The sequence below is a fragment of the Bison bison genome, unplaced genomic scaffold, assembly GCF_000754665.1.
Source record: "Bison bison bison isolate TAMUID 2011002044 unplaced genomic scaffold, Bison_UMD1.0 scf7180017864484, whole genome shotgun sequence".
Lineage (NCBI taxonomy): Eukaryota > Metazoa > Chordata > Mammalia > Artiodactyla > Bovidae > Bison > Bison bison.
This window is the reverse complement of record NW_011495044.1, coordinates 2387614-2401427: the sequence shown is the minus strand read 5'-3', so window position 1 is coordinate 2401427 and position 13814 is coordinate 2387614. Positions and strand designations below refer to the sequence as shown.

The following is a 13814-nucleotide window of genomic DNA, read 5'->3' as shown; positions in this document are numbered from 1 at the left end:
GTTTCTCATTATGTACTCTGCATATAAATTAAATAAGCAGGGTAAAAATATACAGCCTTTTCCTATTTGGAACCAGTCTGTTGTTCCAAGTCCAGTTATAACTGTTGCTTCCTGACCTGCATACAGATTTCTCAAGAGGCAGCTCAGGTGGTCTGGTATTCCCATCTCTTTCAGAATTTTCCACAGTTCATTGTGATCCACACAGTCAAAGGCTTTGGCATAGTCAATAAAGCAGAAATAGATGTTTTTCTGGAACTCTCTTGCTTTTTCGATGATCCAGAAAATGTTGGCAATTTGATCTCTGGTTCCTCTGCCTTTTCTAAAACCAGCTTGCTCACGGTTCACGTATTGCTGAAGCCTGGCTTGGAGAATTTTGAGCATTACGTTACTAGCGTGTGAGATGAGTGCAATTGTGCGGTAGTTTGAGCATTCTTTGGCATTGCCTTTCTTTGGGATTGGAATGAAAACTGACCTTTTCCAGTCCTGTGGCCACTGCTGAGTTTCTGAGTTTTCCAAATTTGCTGGCATATTGAGTGCAGCACTTTCACAGCATCATCTTTCAGAATTTGAAATAGCTCAACTGGAATTCCATCACCTCCACTAGCTTTGTTTGTAGTGATGCTTTCTAAGGCCCACTTGACTTCGCATTTCAGGATGTCTGGCTCTAGGTGAGTGATCACACCATCATGATTATCTGGGTCGTGAAGATCTTTTTTGTACAGTTCTTCTGTGTATTCTTGCCACCTCTTCTTAATATCTTCTGCTTCTGTTAGGTCCATACCATTTCTGTGCTTTATTGAGCCCATCTTTGCATGAAATGTTCCCTTGGTATCTCTAATTTCCTCGAAGAGATCTCTAGTCTTTCCCATTCTATTGTTTTCCTCTATTTCTTTGCACTGATCGCTGAGGAAGGCTTTCTTATCTCTCCATGCTGTTGTTTGGAACTCTGCATTCAAATGGGTATATCTTTCCTTTCCTTCTTTGCTTTTCGCTTCTCTTTTCACCGCTATTTGTAAGGCCTCCCCAGACAGCCATTTTGCTTTTTTGCATTTCTTTTTCTTGGGGATGGTCTTGATCCCTGTCTCCTGTACAATGTCATGAACCTCCGTCCATAGTTCATCAGGCATTCTGTCTATCAGATCTGGTCCCTTAAATCTATTTCTCACTTCCACTGTATAATCGTAAGGGATTTGATTTAGGTCTTACCTGAATGGTCTGGCGGTTTTCCCTACTGTGTTCAAGGTTGTAACTAAGGGATGATTCAGGGTCAAGGAATGGGTTTTATTTGTTTAAGATGGGAGACAACTGAGCGTGTTTAAAATACTGCTGCCATTCTGAACTGAGAGGTTGAAGATACAGCAGAGGGAGGACACTTAATATTGCAAAATCCCTGAGGAGGCAAGAGGGAAAGGGGTCTGAGGCCCAGGTACAGGAATGGCCTCAGATAAGAAAAACCCCTCTTGGGACTTGGCTGGCACTCCAGTGATTAAGACTCCATACTTCCAATGCAAGGGGTGCAGGTGCAGTGCCTGGTTGGGGAACTAAGAGTCCACATACCATCAGCCATAAATAAATAAATAAAGGGCCTTCCTTGCATTGTATTCTAGGGAAGGACAAAAAGATCGTTAGAGAGGAGTTACCTTTATCAGTGGGTATCAGGAAGCTAGGAGTTCTCTTCTTATAAAATGTTTTCATGTGATGATGCCCCTGTTTTATCTGCACTGCCTCTGTATGCTGCTTTTCATTTTTAAAAATCATTAGCACTTTTGTGACAGGTCTTATTAGTATTTCAGAGTATTTTGTTTTGCAAAAAATTTGATGAACTATAACACCTGTGGTAGGAAGAATAATGGTCCCCTAAAGATACAAAGGGGCTTCCCTGGCGGCTCAGTGGTGAAGAATCTGCCTGTAATGCAGAGACATGGGTTTGATCCCTGGGTAGGGAAGATCCCCTGGAGAAGGACATGGCAACCCACTCCAGTACTCTTGCCTGGGAAATCCCATGGACAGAGGAGCCTGGTGGGCTACAGTCCATGGGGTAACAAAAGAGTCAGACACAAGTTAGCAACTAAACAACAACAACAAAGATGCAAAGTGTAGGAAATCAAGGAAGCTTATAAAACAATTTAGAAGGATTTTAATACATATTAATATTCACAGTTTTTTATTTTTTTTTAATATATATATTCACAGTTTTTAAATGAAGGCTTAAAGGAGTATAGTGGAGCCAATTCAGTCATGCCTTAACCTTGGATGAGACAAATCCCAGACTTGGTTTCTTTGGATAATGGTTTTCTACCTCTGTACAACAATCTACTGAAAACTCAGCAGCTTAGACAACACCCATTTACCAACTCACAGTTTTGGAAGGTCTGAAGTCTAGCTATGGCATAGCTGGGTTCTATACTCAGGTCTCACTAGGCTGAAATCAAGGTGCAGCTGGGCTGGGATCTCATCTGAGGTCTGGGATTTTCCAGGCTCACTGGTTGGCATTTAGTTCCTTGTAGTTGTAGGACTGAGATCCCCTGTTTCTGCTGGTTGTTAATTTAGGGCCATTCTCAGCTCCTAGAGGCTGCCCGCCTGGCCCTGTCACATGGACTTCTCTCCAGCATGGCAGTTCACTCCCCCAAGGCCAGCAGGAGAGTTTCTCTGCTGCTTCACCTTCTTTTACAGGGCTCACCTGATTAGGACAGGGCCCACCAAGAACATCTCCCTTTTAATTAATTCGAGTCAACTGATTATTAGCCTGATCACAGGAATGCTGTCCCAGCATAGTCACAGGTCCCTCCTACACTTAGGAGGGGGATTATACAGGGCATGTACACCAGCAGGTAGGAATCTCGGGGGCCTTCTTAGAGGTCTGCCTACCCCAGCCATGATAAGGGAAAAAAATCCCTGCCCTGCCCATGGGCTTGTCATGAGAATGACATGGACTGGAGCACGTGAAGCCTCTGCCAGGTAGAAGCCCCTGATAATGCCACTTACCTTCTCTCTCTGCTCCCACCTTTTGGATGACAGGTACAAAATACATAGTCTGTCGGATGGAATGGGTTCAAATTGCCTTAATCAGAGAGACGCTAGGCCTCTAAAGAATTCCCACAGACCGCCCCCCAACCATCAGCCTCACCTTCCCTGACTTTCGCTTTTCTTGGCAGGTGGACATGAAGACTTTTCGAAAATGATCGATGAAGCCGAGCCGCTGGGCTACCCCGTGGTGGTGAAGAGCACGCGCGGACACCGGGGTCAGTGCCCTCTGCCCCGGCTTCTGGTTGGGCGGCAGCTCTGCGGACGAGACCCTCGCCCCCGCGCTGCAGAAGCGCTGCTCAGAGAGACGGAGCTCCCCCTGGCGGAGCTTGTGGTGTAGTCCTTAGCTCTGTCCCCTTCTCGCTGTTCCCACTGTTCTAGCTTTGTCCACAGCCTTCCCGGCCCTTCCCTAGACTCTCACAGTAGACTCCTGACTTGGTTCTGACTGGTTTCCTGAACTCCACTGCCAGTGCATCCGCTCGTCTTTGTGGGAAACAGTTTCTCTGGAACATAGATCTCTTCTTGTCACCCCTTTGCTGAAAAACCTTCCCAAGAGCTTGTGTTGCCTGTTAGACACAGTTCCTATTCCTCACCTTAGAGGGTGTCCACATACCTTGGCAGCCTTCTCTGGCTACCTGAACACTCCATAATCCATTCTAGCCTAGACTGTCTCCTTCTCTCTTAAAAAATCTGTTCTCTTCCCTTTTCTGGGGATGCTGCCTTCCTCTGTGCTCTAGTGAGCTTCTGCCTGGGTGTTAAAGCCAGCTTCACGTCATTTCTTCTCCCTCCACAACCCTGGTCTCTTTCCCTCTCTTCCAAAGTTGATCACTCTTCCCTTCGTGTTGCCGAAGCACTTCATCCTTGCCTCCAGCATAGTACTACGCTTTACTACAGGTATAGATTTCTGTGCCTTTTCCCCTTTCCTACTGCAGCTGCTCAGAGGTGGGAACTTGGTCCTGCCCATCTCTGTCCTCAGGACCTCCTACAGTGCTCAGGACACAGTAGTTGAAGAGGATGTGTGCAGCCAGAACTAGTTCCCCTCCCCTGTGGTATGTGAGCGGGTACCTTCTGATGATACCCAGATGGCATCCTGTACTGCTCAGGGCATCTGGAGTGACAGGAGGTACCCTGGGTGGACATGGAATGAGCAGTTCCCATGAACCTGACACCCAGCCTGCTCTTGGTCTTCGCTGTGTAGAGGGTAGAGACGTTGCATTGCAGGCGATGACCACTGTGCCATGCAGGCCCTAGCGCCTGGTTCAGCCTCATGGAGGGAGGGACCCGCTCTGCCCTGAGGCAGGGAAGGCTTCAGTGGAAGGAAAGGAGACTTCATTTGGAATCTGGAATTTGAACTGGGTAAGCAGCATGCAGAAGCCGGCGTGGGCAGAGCAACCTGGGAAAGGAGTTGAGGAGTAAGAGAAATGAGTTGGGATGGTGAGGTGGGGCTCTGAATACTGTTCAGATATACTGCAGTGCAAAAATGCAGTGTCTCAACTTGTTTTTTTATTGTGGTGAAATATACGTGAAATAAAATTCAGCTGATATTTATTGAGTGCCCACAAAGTGCTAGGGGGATACAGAAAGGAGCAGAACAAAACTTCCTACCCTCAAGGAGCTCACATTGTAGAAAGGTAAGACAGATGATAAGTAAACTAAATAGCAGATGTAGTACTTATAGATGTTTTAAAAATTAAGAGATAATTCATAAAACAAAAAACATACCATTTTATGTTGTACAATTATGAGGATTTTAGTATTTTTACTCTTCTGTACAACCATTGTGTAAATAAATGTAGTCACTCAGTCATGCCCGATTCTTTGCAACCCCATGGACTGTAGACTGCCAGACTCCTCCTCTGTCCATGGAATTCTCCAGACAAGAATAGTAGAGCAGGTAGCCAGTTCCTTTGCCAGGGGATCTTCCTGACCAAGAGCTCGAACCCAGGTCCTCTGCATTGCAGGCAGATTCTTTACTGTCTGAGCCACCAGGGTAGCCCCCACTATCTAATTCCACAATATTTTCATCACCTCCAGAAGAAACCCTGTATTTGTCAAAGATCAATCCCAGTGGTCCCTCCCCTGGTCCCTTGCAACACTAATCTACTTTCTGTTTCTATGGATTTGCCTCTTGGATGTTTCCTATCAATGGAACTGTACAATATGTGGCCTTTTGTGTCTGGTTTCTTTTAGTGTAATGTTTGTGAGGATCATCCATGCTGGAGAATGGATCAGGTTTTTATCCCTTTTTATGACTCAGTAATATTTTATATGGATATGCCACATTTTGTTTATCTGTTATCCATTGATGGGCATTTGGGTTGTTCTGCTTTGTGGCTATTATGAATAATGCTGATGTGAACATTGGTGCACATATGTGTGAATATATGTTTTCATTTCTCTTGGGTGTATATATACACCTAAGAAGGGAATTGCGGGGTCATATGGCCACTCTGTGTTTAACATTAGGGAAACCACCAATGCTTCCCTACAGTGGTGTTCCACAACAGTTATGCCGTTTTATATCCCTACCAGCAATGTATGAGAGTTCTACTTTCACCACATACTAAGTAAAACTTTTATATTAGGTATATTAATTGGCCTAGGCAAGTGATGTTAAATGGTCACCATACCTCCACAATAAAAACAAGTCACAAAGCAAAAAGAACAAAAATGCATGTTTGCCAAGCATTAGTAATGTATAGGTCTGTTTTACAGATTTATTTTTAAATTTTTAAAATCTTTTTTTAATTGAGGTATGATTAATGTGAAACATTATATTAGTTTCAGGTGTACATCATAGTGATTCAATATTTGTATATATTGCAAAATGATCACAGTAAGTTAATATCCGTCATAGGTACAGAATTTTTTTCCTTATTGTAAAAATGTCTAAGATTTACTCTCAGCAACTTTTAAATGTCTAATTTGTTTTTATTATAGCCATCCTAGTGGTGTTTATGGGATTGTACTATAATTTTGATTTGTATTTCCCTAATGACTAATGTTGAACATCTTTTCATGTTATTGCCCATTTGTATATCTTCTTTGGAGAGATGACTTTTCAAATTCTTTGCCCATTTTCAGTTAGTTTACTGATCTTTGTATTACATTTTTTAGAGCTCTTGCTGTATTGCGGTTACTACACTCTTACCAGATACATAATTTGAGCATGATTTCTTCCTACTCTGTAGGTTGTCTTTTTGCTTTTTTTTTGATAGCATCCTTTGATGTACAAAAGGTTTTGATTTTGATGAAGTCCAATTTTTTCTTTTGATTACTTGTGCTTTTGATGTCATTTTGTGCTTGCCTAATCCAAGGTCAAACAGATTTACACCTATTTTTCTTTCTAAGAGTTTTACAGTTTTAGCCCTTACATTTGGAGTGTTTGATCCATTTTGAATTAATTTTTGTATATGGTGTGATGGAGTCAAATTTCATTCATTTGCCTGTGAATATCCAGTTTTCCGGGTATTATTGTTGAAGAGACTGTTGATTCCCCACTGAATGCTCTTGGAACTCTTGTCAAAAATCCAAAACTGACCATCTGTATGGGGGGTTTATTCTGGGTTCTCAGTTCTGTCTCATTGATCTATATGTCTATCCTTATGCCACACTGTTGTGTGTGCATGTATGTATCAGTCACACAGTCATGTCTGACTCTCTGTGACCTTGTGGAAGGTATGTAGCCCAGCAGGCTCCTCTGTCCATGAGATTCTCCAGGCATGGAGTGGGTTGCCATACTGGAGTGGGTTGCCATTCCCTTCTCAAGGAGATCTTCCCGACCCAGGGATCGAACCCGGATCTCCCGCATTGCAGGCCTATTCTTTTACCATCTGAGCCCCCAGTAGAAAATTTTGAAATTGGGAAGTTCAAGTCCTCCAACTTTGTCCTTCTTTTTCAAGATTGTGTTGGCTATTCAGTTCAGTTCAGTCACGCAGTCATGTCTGGCTCTTTGCGACCCCATGAACCGCAGCACACCAGGCCTCCCTGTCCATCACCAACTCCCGGAGTCCATCCAAACCTGTCCCATAAATTTACATATAAATTTTAGGACCAGTATATCAATTTCTGAAGTAAAAGGAAGCTGGAGTTTTGGTGGGGATTACATTGAATCTGTAGGCCAATTTGAGGAGTATTTCCATCTTAACAATATTGTCTTCCGTTTTTTGAACATGGAATGTCTTTCCACTTATTTCAGTCTTTAATTACTTTCAAAAATGTTTTGTACTTTTCTGTGAATAAGTCTTGAACCTGTTTGGCTAAATGTATTCCTTTTGATACTATTGTAAGTGGAATGGTGTTCTTAATTTCATTTTCAGGTTGGTTGTAACACGCAGCATCTGAGCGACAGTGGATAGGGAGTGAGCAAAGTTGCAGCAGCTGTTAGGCTCTGGTATATGGAAATAAATCTCAAGAAGGCGATGGACTCATGCAAGATGTGCCCTTCAGAAAGTTACTAATCTTGTGGGGCCTAATGTTCCTTTTCTGTCAAACAAAAATAGCTATACTTGTCCTAATGCCTTCACAGAGCTAGCATGAAATATGAAAGATATAATTTTAAAAAATCAAGTATTTGGCGCACAGTAGATGATTAAATAACCTTAGTACTCTTCCCCCACACCACCCTAGTTTTTTCCCTCCTTGCTTTAAAACTGTAGCTCCTTAATTAACTGCAGACTAAGCCCCATATTGGAAGCTCTGTGCCAGGAACCAAGGAACCTGTTTTTAGCCCTCATTTCTGCTGAAAATCCTCCTATCACTGAATCCCAGCCATCTGCTGCCAGACGCCAGATCTCCTGGTGCCAAATGTCCAATGACCACGCCGTGTTTTGGAGGTTACTTCTTGATCTTATTCGCCACTGGGGACTGATACCCATCCTTTTTTTTTTTTTTTTTTTTGAGACTTCAGAAATGTCCCACTCTTTCTAAGGTAGTAACAAATCTTAGGAAGACCATCTCTTTGTTCCATATTTGCTAACAAGGTTCAGGGTATAGTATGTTCATGTCAGATTTGTAGGGGAAACCCTTCAGGCCCCCCTGCTCAGATCTGTTAGCTAATGTGCAAATGGAAAGGCAGATGTCAAGCAATTCAAAAGCGTAAGTGATTCAGGCAGAAAATAAAGAATTTGGAATCAAGTAGGAATGCTTTCCCCAGACATCAGTAGAAGTATGGGTCATTCCTTTTAGAATGAAATGGATATAGCCAAATAATACATTTCTTATGTTTGAAAGTTCAGGACATCTGGCAGTGGCTACTTCTTGAACTCCCATAGTATTCAGCACTGACCTCTCCTAATGCCATATCAGGCTGTGTCGTTATCTTTCATGGTCTCTCTCCATCTCAACTGGGAATTTCTCTAAAGTATGTTCAGTTAATTATGTTCCATAAACATTGATTGACACAGTAAGTTTGGGGGATTTAAACAAAAGTGAGTGAGGCATGGACTCTGACAGATCAGCATCCTCCAGTTTTGGAACCGAATTAACTAGATTCTTAAGATTTTATTTTGGCCTCTTCTGTGTGTTTCTGGGATACATTTTGATTTCATTTTGGGAAAAAAAAAAAACATTGTGAACAGAGAGGGAGGTGAGTAAAACCCAGGGAAAATAAAATTTGATGGCCATTTGAGAAGACACAAGAGTCAACTCAGAGAAGTTGAAGGGGCCAGAGTGAGGCAGGTTGGGAAAGAATGGTTGACTCTGGACTGGGAGGTGGGATGGCAAGGACCGTGCTCAGAGGCGTGTCTAACTCCTTTTTTTGCTGTTTGTCTTTCTTCTTAAAGGAAAAGGTGTTTTTCTTGCAAGAGATAAACACCACCTCTCAGACATCTGCCACCTGATCCGCCACGACGTGCCCTACCTGTTCCAGAAGTACGTGAAGGAGTCCCATGGAAAAGATATCCGGGTGGTGGTGGTCGGCGGCCAGGTGATAGGCTCCATGCTTCGCTGCTCCACAGATGGACGGATGCAGAGCAACTGCTCTCTCGGTGAGGCACTGAAGCTCAGAGTGGGACTTTGGTCAGGGGGAAGCCACCGGGGCTTTTCATCAGGATGTTTTTGTTGTTCAGTTGCTCAGTCCACCTGTCTGTGACCCCGTGGACTGCAGCGTGCCAGGCTTCCCTGTCCTTCACCATCTCAGGATGTTTGCACCCAGTCCAGGTGTCTTGATCCCTCCTATCTGGTCAGACCCTCTGCGAGGTGCCAGGATCACAGAGAGGAATTAGAAGCAAGCCTTTTCCCTTAGCAGGAAGCAGTCCAGGTGGGGGACAGGTGGGTATACGGGCTGTGACGGAGGTCAAACCAGGAAATGTCAGGACACTGCGATGTGAACCCTATGTCATAGGCGTTAAGACCTGGTAGTCCCCATTATACAAGGGAGTGACGGGAGGGCTGGTGTTTGAGAAAAACTGACGTCTGAAAAGAGGATGGATTGAAAGCGTAGGAGGGAGGCAGGGGAGCTGAGTTTGGAAACTGCGACAACAGCTCAGGCCAGAAGTAAGGAAAGTCTAAAACTAAGGCGGTGGGGGTACTCCTTGGGGTTCCAGTGGCTCAGACTCTGCACTTTCACTGCTGAGGGCATGGGTTCAATCCCTGGTCTGGGACTCCCTCGAGCAGTGTGGTATGGCCAAAAACAAAAAAAAGAAAGAAAGTGAGAAGTAAACCAAGGTAATGGCAGGAGACAGAGCATATGCTTTTACCTTGCATTGATAATTGACATTGTATTTCTTTTTTTTTTTCTTTAATTGTGTTTTTCTTCTATATTTGATGTTATTAGAAAGCTGCAGTTTGTTTGGGTCAAATGCATAACCCCATCCCATTAACCTTTTGATAAGGCTTGTGTTCTCTTATGGTGAATGGAGATGGTCCCAAGGGCATGGAAATTCTTATGTTCGTTACAGAAAGCTATTGTCAACTATTGTCATGAGCGGAATTTGTTGGTATTGTGAAAAAATACCTAGTTGTTATTTCCCAAATCACCAGATGAGTGTATCAAGTCTGGTGACTAATGAAGAGGCCGAAACACGAATCCAGTCCTTCAGCTGGAGTGTGGTTGAGCGGTCTCCCAGAGTGGGCTCCAGGGTAGTTGCTGATAGCGTAAGGATTAATGAGAGTCCTTGCCCTCAGGAAGTTTATAGTCCAGTAAAGAAGAAGACGTACGAACAGGTCATCGTAAGATACAGTGACTGAAGTGCTGTGAAAGAAGCAAGTGCTAGGCTGAGGTTGACACTGTACCTAGTACATTATCTCATTTAGTGTTCATGACACTCCTGTGTCTTGCCGCAGTGTCAAACCTTATGTATTATCAGTTTGTCTTTCACAGAATTCATTCTTTAACTGGAAAATACACAGCTTTGTAATTTATCCATATTGCACTTTTTTTTTTTTTGATGAACTGTTTTAAAGCTGCTTAAAACCTTTTCCTCATACAATGTAGTAAGTGGTGGAGAGGCAGAGTTAAGGTTTAAGTCATCAGTTTATGAGAATGCAAGCATTGCGTTTTTGTCATTTTTTCTAACCACTTGATTTATTTGGTGTGGCTCTGCTGGGTCTCGGTTGCTTTGCACGGGCTTTGTCTGGTTGTGGTGAGTGGGCGCTCCTCCTCCTCACAGTGCGCAAGCGTCTCGCTGCAGTGGCTTCTCTTGTTGCAGAGGACAGGCTCTAGAGTGCCAGCTTCAGTTTAGTTGCCCTGAGGCACGTGAGATCTTCCTGGACCAGGGATCTAACCTGTGCCCCCTGAATTGGCAGGCAGATTCTTATCCTACTGGACCACGAAGGAAGTCCCAAGTGTTATCTTTGCAGGAAGACTAAAGGGAGACAATTAAATCTGAGGTCTTAGCTTTTTAACAAGTACGAGTAAGTAGATTCTATCTTGGTATGGGATTTTTGTCTCACAAGCCTCTCTCAGAAAACAATAAGTTAACTTTGTTTCTTCTAGTTTCTTCTAATGCATCCTCAATGTAGAAAAGTTAGGAAATATGGCAGAGTCAAATGAAAAAAGATGTTTATCAATTAATCCCACCATCTAGAGACAACCACTGTTAACATTTTGGTGGTCTTGTTTCTGACAGTGGGTTTTGGGGTTTTTTTTGCATAATCATGGTCATGCTGCACAGCCTTTATACCTTTTAAGTGTGAATATTTTCCCATGTGATCTCAAACTCACCATCATTTTTAGTAATGGTTGTAAACTATGCTCCTTTCTTCTGTTGTGAGCTACTTAGATGATAATATTTTATTTACTCATCAACAAATATCAAATGACTACTGTATACCAGTATTTTGATTTTCCAGTATTTTGAATAATTGTGCCGTCAGCATATTTGTGCATAAAGCTTTTTTCCCTATTATATAAGGTTATTCCCTTCATGGTGTGACGACTAGGTCAGAGAATATAAACATTTTTTTAAACTCTAAAAAAGAGTATTGCTTTCATATTACTCTCTCAAAGAGTGTCCTGATTTCCATGCAGACCTTTTGTGTGTGATAAAAATGCCCATTTCGCTGCCTCTCGCCAGCATACCCCCCTTCCTTTGAAAGGTCATTTGAGACCTTTGAAAGGTCAGTTGGTGTCTGGTATTGTTGCCAAAATTTGGCCTCTGTACGCTGGGACCGGATTAAATCTCGGAGACAGAGTTTTGGGAGAAATAGAAATTCTACAGGTAACTCAGTTGGTAAAGATCCACCTGCAATGCAGGAGACCCTGGTTTGATTCCTGGGTCAGGAAGTTCCCCTGGGAAACGGATAGGCTACCCACTCCAGTATTCTTGGACTTTCCCTGGTGGGTCAGATGGTAAAGAATCCTCCTGCAATGCAGGAGAGGATCCCCTGGAGGAGGGCATGGCAACCCACTCCAGTATTCTTGTCTGGAGCACGCTATGGACAGAGGAGCCTGGTGGGCTATAGTCCATAGGGTTGCAAAGAGTCAGACACAACTGAGCAACTCAGCACAGCACAGCACCAAAAGAAACAGCTTTATTGCTTTGCCAGGCAAAAGGGGCCACAGTGGGCTAGTGCCCACAGGACTGTGTGTCCCAGCCTGGAGGGGGTAGTGAGGAGTCTCATAGTATTCAGGGAGCTGAGCATGATCAGCTCATGGACATTCTTCTTATTGATCAGTGATGAGATAATGGGGACTCAGCATCATCAACCTTCTGGTTCCTACTGGTCTGGGGTCTACATGCTGGGGTGGACAGCATATAGTTAACTTCTTCAATCTGGTGAGGGTTTCAGCATTTGCAAAACAGCTCAAAGGACATGGCTCAGAATATTATCTATAGTCCTTGAGGGAAAGCTAAAGTCCTTGCTTTGTTTAATGGCTAAAGTATTATTATTTTGTCTTGCTGGACTGTTTTCCTTTCTTTCTGCATGTTCCCACTTCTCTGATTAAATTTATTCTTTGACTAAGGTTTTTCTACAGACAAAAGGCAAGCGGAGAGCATGGGTGAGGGTCCATTCTGGGAAGCCCCGTAGGGTCCTGCTCGGCCACAGTGTCACCGTCACATCACTGTGGTTTCCCCACAGGTGGCGTGGGCGTCATGTGCCCGCTGACGGAACAAGGCAAGCAGCTGGCTATCCAGGTGTCTAACATCCTGGGCATGGACTTCTGTGGCATCGACCTTCTCATCATGGACGATGGCTCCTTCGTGGTGTGTGAGGCAAATGCCAACGTGGGCTTCCTAGCCTTCGACCAGGCATGCAACTTAGACGTGGGCGGGATCATTGCAGACTACACCATGTCCTTGCTGCCCAACAGGCAGACCGGGAAGATGGCCGTCCTCCCAGGCTTGGCTAGCCCCAGGGAGAAGAAAGAGCCAGATGGCTGTGCTTCAGCTCAGGGAGTTGCAGAGAGCGTCTATGCCATCAACAGCGGGTCTACCTCCAGCGAGAGTGAGCCTGAACTGGGAGAGATCCGGGCTTCCTCAGCCAGCACAGCGGGGGCCCCGGCCCCCATGCTGCCTGACCCCAGCTACAACATTAACACCAGGATTGCTTCAGAATTAAAACTTAAGTGAATTCCTGCTTTTTGGCAGCACTGAAACCAAATCCTACTGCTTCCCTAGTAGTTTTGAGCGAATAAAATCTGGACTAGTGTGATTTCATTTGCACAGAAACTAGAAATCCCATCTGGGCACTCGGCATTCTTTCTAATGATGATTTAAGCAAATGGCCTAGCTTTGTGGTTTTTAGAAACACTAATATAAAAACCCTCACGGAGAACAACATCCCGACTGATTGATTTGAGACCGATGTCTGCCGCGAGCACTTGGATGTTACGGCTGACTTGGGGCACTGACTCTGTGCTGTGCTTTGGCTTTTAGCAGTGGAGCCCATTAAGTTGGAACTGCTTCTGGAGATACTGTACAAAAGAGCAACCACCCGACAGAGGCACGTGCAGAAGAGGTGGAATGTGACTGCAGTTGTGTGCTCTTCATTAAGAGTGTGTGTGTGTGTGTGTGTGTGTGCGCGCCTCTGTGTGTGTGAGAGATGCTCAGAGAATACACAGTCCCAGTGCTGTAAAAGAATCAGTCTCTGCTCCCCATCAATCGCCGTCTTGACCATATTTCTCTGACACTCAGGATATGGTGTTTCAAAGGGAGCTTCCTCATTAGCATCTTCAATGAAGCACTTTGTAGAAAGTGAGATTGAGCGTCCTTTGACTTCAGTGGTTGGCAGACATCCTGCTCTGTAACTGGAGCTTTCTACAAACTGCCAAGTATGTAGACCCTGCTTCAGCTACCGCCAGCCCCAGCAGCCCCTTGCACCTTTGCTGCCTTTGGCCTCAGCTGGAA

General features: G+C 44.2%; 1 protein-coding gene across 1 annotated transcript in view; it reads left to right on the top strand.

The window, feature by feature from the left end:
* RIMKLA (ribosomal modification protein rimK-like family member A) overlaps positions 1-13602 on the top strand; it is a 32701-nt gene extending 19099 nt beyond the window's left edge. The window contains exons 3-5 of the mRNA XM_010862666.1: positions 3156-3242; positions 8808-9011; positions 12547-13602. Of these exons, the coding sequence (XP_010860968.1) occupies positions 3156-3242; positions 8808-9011; positions 12547-13037 (782 nt within the window). The 3' untranslated portion in view covers positions 13038-13602. The remainder of the gene's footprint in view (positions 1-3155; positions 3243-8807; positions 9012-12546) is intronic.
* Positions 13603-13814: the final 212 nt, after the last annotated feature.